The following is a 9,387-nucleotide window of genomic DNA, read 5'->3' on the forward strand; positions in this document are numbered from 1 at the left end:
TTCAAAGTGGAGTTGTAATGTTGTTCTTGTCTTTTTAATGGTCATTTTAGGGTTTTATGTGTTATGTTGTTCAAATGCAGAAAGCCCTTCTGGCTATACTTATGAAACAGTGTTTAATGTTTGGCTCTATTTACTTACATTGATTACATGTGTGTTTGTGTGTCTGTTGTATTCTGTGTGTGTGTGTGTGATTACAATTCAAGACTGTTACACGTGAACCTTGTGAAAGGTGTGATCTGTGAAGAGCCAGACTGCAGATGACGTCAGTGACGTGGTATAAAAGCATTAGAGACACAGACACGCTCAGAAGCTCAGCTCTGTCGTCCTCCTCCCCTCACTCAGCATGCTGTGGACTCTCCTGTTCAGCTGCAGCTTGTATCTGCACGGTGCTCTGGTTTCTGCTCAAGGAGTATCCAGAGGTGAGTTGACTTCTGCACGTTTGCATTCACTTACTGTGACATTCATATATATTTAAGGTTTGCACACTCCTTGCACAATGAACTTCTATTACTTGACCATAAAATGCCTGCTTTTGTTATATCTTGGACATATCCAGGACTTTAAAAATATGTTTATAACGAAGGACTTTTGTTTATTAAGTTTATTAACATCTTCAAAGAAAGTGCTTTACAGAAAGGATACAATATACACTCAAACAGATTATTATTGGTCTAACTCTCTAAAGTGCACTGCAAGATTGTTCCAGAGAGAATATTCATATTTATATTTTTCTAGATTATATATAATGTCCATGTTTCCTAAATGAACAACTTTATTTGTATTCAAATAATTGTTTACAAAGCTCTTAAAAAGGTTTAAGCTAAGAATCTTTTAACAGATGCTGGTTGACGTGTAAGATGAGAACCTGTCATGTGGGCAGATTTTGGTATGTTTTAAAACCCGTAACAACACTGCTGAAGAGAACATTTACGTTCTATGCAGTTGCAGTATAAAGACCAACATTTTAAGTGGCCCACCAGGCAAGATGAATAACTGATAAACTGAGCTTATGGAAGCCTGGAATGCATATGGAAAACACTGATGCCGCTAATGGAAAGAGCACACTTCCCTTCTGTTTGTCTGGACTGCCCTCTGGGGAGGGGAACCTCTGACAGAAGCCCCTCCTGTTACATTTAAAACTTGGATTTTTTATTTTTTTAATTAATTTGACCACAATCATTAGTGGGGAAAAGCGAAACCTGAGCCTTACTGGGACCCTAACCGCAGCACTAGAGCTAAGAAAGAAATGCACTCAGGTTGATTTGATAATTCTAGTGTTGCTACTCCTGTGGCTCATAAACCAGCTTCATTAATCACAACTGCAACAGTTTATCTGCTGTCATAACAACATGTTCATGAACCCATGAGATTAATCAAAATGAAGCATGCTATTTGGATTACATGTTATGGTCATGCCTAAACACAGAAAACAGGATCCAACATTAGCCCTTGCCAAGGCAACAGACTTGGACTGGGCTTTGCTATTCACAAACACACCGCATAAACAATCGAAGTGAGTGAGTTCTTGGCAAATTACTCATACATTTCCTGACTGATATAATGTCAGATGCTGACAAATTATCCACAGGGCCGGCAGGAAAAGTCATTATATTTTGAGCTTAGCTTTATATGCATTAATCATGAAACCGTCCTGTTGTTTGTATGTAGTTTCCAGTTCATACAGTCTTAAAGGGAAAGTTCTCCCAAAAATGAATATTCACTCTTAGGTTTTTCACTCTTGTGTCATTCCAAATCTGTATGACTGTGAAAGATATTTAGCAGATTGTCTGAGGTGTTCCAAAAATAACAATAACTGTAAAAGTATCATAAAAGTGCTTCATGCTGTATTCTAAGCCATTAGATAGCTAGAACGAATCTGAATACATTATTGCTGAAATTCTTGACTTGAAGTAAAAGGTAAGGGGAACTCAGCATGTTGCTATAAATCATCTTTCTGATTCTACATTGTTACTACAGATGGAGAGATTATCAAACAGATTAAAGGCACAAACCAGGAGCTTGCTGAAATCAAAGAACTGCTGAAACAACAGGTAAATCATCTAAAATACTGAAAAATATGGAAGAGGATGCCATTGCATGTTCTCGGGTAAAATGATTTTGTATAAAACTTCTGCTATTCACTCACACATAAAAATATTTTCATAACATTCCAGCCTGTTAAAGACCTAAAGCACATTTTAGTTCTTATACATTTTTACATAATACTGAACTCTTTGCTTTATAGATACAGGAAGTTGTTTTCCTGAAGAACACAGTTATGGAGTGTGAAGCCTGTGGTGAGGAATTCTAAGCTTATGATTGCATTAGATTCATAACTGAGAGTGTATCTGCTAAAAGTTGCATATTTTTTCTCTCATGTCTTGCTAGGCATGAGACCAGTAGATCCTATAGAGCCGTCATGTGTTCCCGACCCCTGCCATGTTGGTGTGGAATGCATAATGACTCCCAGCGGTGTGAAGTGTGGTCCGTGTCCAGAGGGCATGACAGGAAATGGAACTCACTGTACAGATGTTGATGAGGTGAGTGGGCTGTCTGAGATGAATTAGGGTGAATTCCAGTCAGAAGTGAGCAACCCTATGCCCTGCTTATCCTATTACCATGAATGGGAGAAAGTGCAATGCGCAAATATGGTGGAACAATCCTGAAAAGTGGAATCAAGTGGAAAAGTCCCCCTTTTAAGATGATCACTATTTTATATTTTATCCAATGGTATATAATAATAAATAAATCAATTAGAAATAAGCTATGTTTAAGTTAATATTAAAGGTGACATATTATGCCCCTTTTTACAATATGTAATATAAGTCTCTGGTGTCCCCAGAATGTGTCTGAGAAGTTTCAGCTCAAAATACTCCACAGATAATTTATTATATAATTTTGAAAATGCCTATTTTGAGTGGAAGCAGAAACAAGCTGTGACAACTTTCTCACAACAGTCAAACTTTCGCCATGGCATTAAAGCTGGTACACTGTTGTCGCTTGCGAAATCAAAATGACGGTGTCTTGAGTGGAAGTTTACAGATTAAGGGGTGGTAATATTATAATGAGATCCCTTTGCCACGTCACCAAGGGAGCGAAATCAGACGCGCTCGTTTTCTCAGACGCTTGCAGAAAAAGGCTTACCTAAACAAAGTGATTGGGTTAATCTTTTTCACGTTTCCTTGGTTGGTAGATGCACCAGGGACCTGATTATAGCACTTAAAACCTGGAAAAGTCAGATTTTCATGATATGTCACCTTTAAGTGAAGTACATTTTAGACACAATATTGACTTTTTTATTTTTTCGATCGTTTTATTTGGTTTATTCTGCTAATGAAAATAGTTCCAAACAGAGTGACAGCAGAACTGTTGTGTCTCTGATCAACATAGTGGTGTTTAGTTTCTAAATGACTCAGCGTTTTTTGAATGAATCAGATGAGTCGATGATTCAATGACCCATTAAAAAAAGAACATTCACTTGCTTCATTCCTGAAGGAATCAGCTGTACTGAACAAATCGTTTGAATGAACCAATCAATGATTCACTTATTAAGACAGCGACTAGGTGCCACCAACTGCCAGTTTTAGTTTCATAGGTAAAGTATAATTGCATTTTTTCAACATGTCATATTTCTGTATTCAATGTTTTATATTTAAAACATGAATCTCATTAATTTCAATCATTAATTTTTTTCCTTTATTATGATAAGACAGATCATAGCTGACAAGAAGCTATGTGGGAGAGAGAGAGGGGGGTGTGATCGGGAAAGGTCCTCCCGTTGGGATTTGAAATCGGGACACCCATAGCGCATAGGCGCTGTATGTCGGCGCGCTACCCACAAGGCTATCAGCACCAACAATAACACTTTAGTTTGATAATCCACATTCTACTATATGAAGCTATATGTAACTGTTAGTCTGATAATAGTCTAATGAGAGTCTAGTGAGAGTTAATTGACGTTAATTGATAGTTGCAAAGGTACTTTATTGTAAAAGTGGACTATGGAAAAAGTGTAATCCAGATATATAATTTGTACTTCTGACATGACAACTCTCGGAGGGATTGGCATGGTAATGTACATGACAATGTTAATGTGTTTGGTCTTGGCGGAATAGATCTGCTACGCTGCTGCTGCTGCTGCGACAGAGCAAGTACCGAGACTTGCTACTGCCAATAAATCCACAACATGCTGCTGTGAGCATGTAAGAAATATTGCTGCTGCAAATATAACATACATGAAATAACCATGTGAACCGCATGTATTACCAATCAGCTGTGCCATGTGATAATGATGTCATTAGGTCAGATTGAGTTAGACCTATCGAACTGCGCCATCTAGAGTTTCATGCCAGAAATCTGTATTTGACTGTGGACTAAGATTTTAGTTCTCTACTGTTTCTTTGCTGTGTACAGTGTGCTGTAATGCCATGTCACATGGGGGTGAGATGCATTAACACGTCACCTGGTTTTCGCTGTGGCCCCTGTCCTGCTGGGTACATGGGCCCCCAGGTGCAGGGGGTGGGACTTGCCTATGCATCTGCCAATAAACAGGTATCATTTTTAAATGGGAATCTTTTAATTCAAATACAAGCAATCAATGGATAAAATGTTTGAAATTGAATGTAAATTCTTATATGCAGGTGTGCAAAGACATTAATGAGTGTGAGAACTCAAATGGAGGCTGCGTGGAGAACTCCAACTGTATCAACACACCAGTGAGTGATGCATTATGCTCTGTTAGTCGCAGAACCAGAGCACCATCTGTTCTGGTTCGCAAACCAAAAAATGGCTCTGTTCTGATACACTGTAAAAAGGGACTTCTGCCAGTAGTAGCAGTACCTTACCCTAAAATGACTTTTATAACTGAATGAGGTCATATTAAGGAATATTTTGGCTTGTATAAAACCAGTTAATTTAGATAACTTAAAATCTTCAGCTTTAGGCAGATGCTAACATGGGCAGCTTGCGTTATATGCCCTTATCCTTAAAACTGTGAACATAACTGTGTAAGATAACAAAAAAAGACTGACCAAGACTGAATGAAATACTGATTACAGATTTTATATTATGTTGGATCAACACACCATAAAATGGTCTACAACATTTGAGAAATGGATTCATATCAGTCAGTTGGAACATCATTCTTTGCATTCTCCTTGTTTATGTGTGTCCATGGCAGGGCTCTTTTCGCTGTGGCCACTGCAAGACTGGTTTTGTTGGGGATCAGGTGAAAGACTGCAAACCTGAGCGGGCCTGTGGTAATGGTCAGCCCAATCCTTGCCATGCCAGTGCAGAATGCATTGTTCACCGTGATGGACAGATTGAATGCGCAGTAAGTCAATGATCATACAGTATTTCACACATGAAACACATGATCTACGTGGTCAAACTGATATAATCTGTTTTAGTGTGGAGTTGGATGGGCTGGGAATGGATACTTATGTGGAACGGACACTGATATTGATGGCTTCCCTGATGAAAAACTGAAATGTTTGGAAAGAAACTGTGCAAAGGTAAAACATAAAAACAAGTATTAAAAATGAAAAAGTACTAAAACATTCTCTCAGTGGTGAGATCTCAATAAAACGGTTTTCTAGGACAACTGCCTCACCGTTCCAAACTCTGGCCAAGAGGACGCAGACAAGGATAGAATCGGTGATGCATGTGATGATGATGCAGATGGAGATGGGATACTAAACACAGAGGTCAGAGGTCACAACACCACCTTAATTAAAGGCAGTGTTATAATATCACCATATATAAGTAATCAAAATCCTGAATGTGAAGTGCACAGGAGACTCAACTTCTTTTCCTTGTCTTCTCTATATACGATATGCGTGGGGGGAAAAAAGGTCTTAGAAGGAAATCTTAGAAGGTTGCTTCCTACCTTTTGGAACAGACTTTATGTTGGGATTATGATCAATGCTGTCTAGGGAGGCAGCTCACTAAGATATTAAGAACTAGGGGTGGGCGATATAACCAAAATCTTATATCAGGATATGAGTAATTTTATTTCACTGTACGATATATATCACAATATAGTTATTTTTGCTTCAAATAAGGTCTTTAAGATATCAACATTTTTGATACCATAGAAATTTCATAAGTCTTGTCATCAGTGTCAATATCACAAAAAACTAATACTAGCCTAAATTTAAAAAAAAAACTCACTGAAGACAAGTAAACAGTCAGCGATTACATAAGAGTAAGAAACTAATTACAAGCAATAGGACAAAAAACTACAGTAGAACAAATAACTAAGAAATGATTCATACATTGTGTAAAGTAATTGAATGAAGAAAAACACTGCATATTCTTCACTGTGTAAATTAAATATATATTTCTTCTTATTAAAGTTACAAAAGTGATTTAGTCAAGAGCAGTGAGAGATTTTCTGTCTTTTGCTGTTTGATTAACATGAATTATAGACAGCAGGAATATTAGACTGCTGTCACTTTAAGAGCTGCCCGGATCCAATATACTGTTACACATGTTTTTTTTCTCAGCTGTTTGCTTTCACTTAAGACCTAAATTATTGTGTTTACAAGGATGCTTGCAAAGACGGGCATTTTGACCATTCAAGGCTTATAAAGTGGCAAAATTAACTCCGTTCAATACTCTGTTGCGCTCTATGAGCACCATCTTCACGTGCGGTCACCTCTCTGATATCGCTCTCAGACAGAGCACGCATATAGCAAAATTAGTTCTTTTTTACTGCTGATTGCATTCCAACAGCTTAAAATCACTTGTTTTTAAACCGCAATGCTTAAAACGCGTGCAAACGATACGTTTTCGTGACCATATAGCACAGCAAATGTCACGAGAGCGCGTAACCGCGATAGAGACGATAGTCCAAAATCTCTACCGGTTGACAAATTTCTACCGGTTAATCATGTCTACCGGTATTCTTACTCATGATATTCTTACCGATTACTTCTCTGATAGGACAACTGTGTGCTAGTCCCCAACGTCAATCAGAAGAACATTGATCAGGATGATTATGGAGATGCTTGTGATAATTGCCGTCAGGTAAAAAACAACGACCAGAAGGACACCGATAGCGATGGTCAGGGTGATGAATGTGATGATGACATTGATGGGGATGGTAAGTCTTCAGATAGGAAACATCATTAGGGTAATATGAACATTTGCATTGGTCAAACTGAGATGTTGTGTTTTGCTTTTCAGGAATCAAAAACGATAAAGATAATTGCAAAAAGGTGCCAAACCGTGACCAGAAAGATAGAGACGGTGATAATGTTGGTGATGCTTGCGACAGCTGTCCCTACGTCCGCAACCCTGATCAGGTCTGATTAACACCCTACGGTCTCTAACTCTGAAGGTGGAATCAAACTAAGAAATTGAGGCATTACGTAACCCATAATTCTCCTTCTTTCTGCCACAGATGGATGTGGATAATGACTTGATTGGCGATCCTTGTGACACCAACAAAGATAGGTATTACATCACTCCACTCCAATTGGTGATTTTCATTGCTCACACCCATAATGAGTACGTTCAATCTGATGCTTTGGTTTCTATCATCAGTGATGGAGATGGGCATCAGGACTCTCGAGACAACTGTCCTGCAGTTATCAACAGCTCCCAGCTGGACACGGACAAGGATGGCATTGGAGATGAATGTGATGATGATGATGACAACGATGGCATTCCCGATCTCCTTCCACCCGGTCCGGACAACTGCCGTCTGGTTCCAAACCCACTGCAGGAGGACTTAGATGGTCAGGCTTTAATGTTTGGAAACTTCACTTTACATCAAACTGTTGATCTTAAAGGGTTAATTCACCCAAAAATTAAAATTCTGTCATTAATTACTCACCTTCGTGTTGTTCCAAACCCGTAAGACCTTCGTTCATCTTTGGAACACAATTTAAGATATTTTTGATGAAATCTGAGGGCTCTCTGACCCTCCCATAGACAGCAAGGTAACTACCACGTTCAAGGTCCAGAAAAGTACCAAGATGATCGACAAAGTAGTCCGTGTGACATCAGTGGTTCAACTTTAAAGTTACGAAGGTACGAGAATGACTTTATTCCACATTTTCGTCTCTACTGCGTCACTTGTGGACGCGCGTTCACGACAGTACCATGACGCGAGCGTGTGGCGGCGCCGGCGCTGACCCAGATACGGCGTAGAGACGAAAATGTGGAATAAAATCGTTATTTTTGTTTTCTTTGCGCAAAAAAAGTATTCTTTAATGACAGAATTTGCATTTTTGGGTGAACTAACCCTTTAATCTCATTATTCTTAATAAAATAATGTCCTGTTCAAAAGACCAGCTTATGTAGTGATTTGGAATATGGAATTCTGGTGTCCCCACCAGGCTTTTTAACTAGTTTAACCGACTCCTAACCAGCAGGGAAATTCATTCGGATCATCTAATTTGTTCTTTTCAGCTTGAAAACGGCTCTTTAGTCATTTTCTGATCTTGTTGACTTGTCAAATCAGTCATCCGCTTCATTTTCTTGACTTTTGGTTTACAGGTGATGGGATTGGCAACGTTTGTGAGAATGACTTTGACAATGACACATTTAGTGACATCATTGATGTTTGTCCTGAGAACACTGAGGTGACTCTCACTGACTTCAGAACCTATCAGACTGTGGTTCTGGATCCAGAAGGAGATGCGCAGATCGATCCAAACTGGGTGGTGCTCAATCAGGTCTGTCCGCTTCTTTCTGCCTCATGGAGATTTTGCACCCAAAGTTCTCACAGTATAAACTTTACCAAGGAATGCTCATCTTTTTCAACAGGGAAGAGAGATTGTTCAGACCATGAACAGTGATCCTGGACTGGCTGTAGGTAAAAGACTATAGCTGGGTTTCCATCCAAAGTTGTGAATTTAACTTGTGCGCAAAATTGAAATATTACATAAAACATTTGCAAATAAAGCATCGTTTCCATCCAAGAGAACAAAATCGTCACTTCCTGATAAACTGGCACTAAATATCAGTAAGAAAAGTAGAATATAATAACACTGAATATAATCATTTTCATATATAATAAATTAGACTGAGCAGATGAAACAATAAAATGCGGTGATTGCTTTCAGAGGTGGATGCCTGCTTTTTGGGAACGCAGTCCTTTAGGACAGTTCTGGGAGGCAATTATACCAAAGTATTTTGACGACAGACTTTGCGTGGGAATTTAAAGAATGACCATAACAACATTTCATATGGCTGTGCAGCAAAATCAGTCCACTAGTTTGTCCCATAGCACAAAGTTACATGACTTTTTTGATGCGCATGGAGGAATTTATTCAGCAAATGCACTTCCATCTCTCATTATTCGCATTAACCCTTTATTGCACAAGCCAAAAACCACTTGAAGTGAGCGTCAAAAATTTTTTTTTTTTGCGAATTAAA

General features: G+C 38.6%; 1 protein-coding gene and 1 long non-coding RNA gene across 3 annotated transcripts in view; one reads left to right on the forward strand and one right to left on the reverse strand.

Annotated features, from left to right (window-relative positions):
- The first annotated feature begins 343 nt into the window (after positions 1 to 343).
- Positions 344 to 9,387, forward strand: part of LOC107747026 (thrombospondin-4-like) — a 13,095-nt gene continuing 4,051 nt past the window's right edge. For both annotated transcript variants that reach the window (XM_016561442.1, XM_016561450.1), the window contains exons 1-15: positions 344 to 419; positions 1,978 to 2,051; positions 2,246 to 2,297; positions 2,389 to 2,540; positions 4,414 to 4,551; positions 4,641 to 4,715; positions 5,180 to 5,332; positions 5,409 to 5,513; positions 5,598 to 5,705; positions 6,946 to 7,105; positions 7,189 to 7,307; positions 7,406 to 7,458; positions 7,549 to 7,742; positions 8,506 to 8,684; positions 8,776 to 8,824. In XM_016561442.1, coding sequence (XP_016416928.1) covers positions 344 to 419; positions 1,978 to 2,051; positions 2,246 to 2,297; positions 2,389 to 2,540; positions 4,414 to 4,551; positions 4,641 to 4,715; positions 5,180 to 5,332; positions 5,409 to 5,513; positions 5,598 to 5,705; positions 6,946 to 7,105; positions 7,189 to 7,307; positions 7,406 to 7,458; positions 7,549 to 7,742; positions 8,506 to 8,684; positions 8,776 to 8,824 — 1,687 coding nt within the window. The remainder of the gene's footprint in view (positions 420 to 1,977; positions 2,052 to 2,245; positions 2,298 to 2,388; positions 2,541 to 4,413; positions 4,552 to 4,640; positions 4,716 to 5,179; positions 5,333 to 5,408; positions 5,514 to 5,597; positions 5,706 to 6,945; positions 7,106 to 7,188; positions 7,308 to 7,405; positions 7,459 to 7,548; positions 7,743 to 8,505; positions 8,685 to 8,775; positions 8,825 to 9,387) is intronic.
- LOC107747052 (uncharacterized) overlaps positions 6,517 to 9,387 on the reverse strand; it is a 6,998-nt gene continuing 4,127 nt past the window's right edge. Inside the window, exon 3 of the long non-coding RNA XR_001640755.1 lies at positions 6,517 to 6,527. This is a non-coding gene — a long non-coding RNA (uncharacterized LOC107747052). The remainder of the gene's footprint in view (positions 6,528 to 9,387) is intronic.

This window comes from Sinocyclocheilus rhinocerous, unplaced genomic scaffold, assembly GCF_001515625.1.
Source record: "Sinocyclocheilus rhinocerous isolate Xijiao unplaced genomic scaffold, SAMN03320098_v1.1 scaffold671, whole genome shotgun sequence".
Classification (NCBI taxonomy): domain Eukaryota; kingdom Metazoa; phylum Chordata; class Actinopteri; order Cypriniformes; family Cyprinidae; genus Sinocyclocheilus; species Sinocyclocheilus rhinocerous.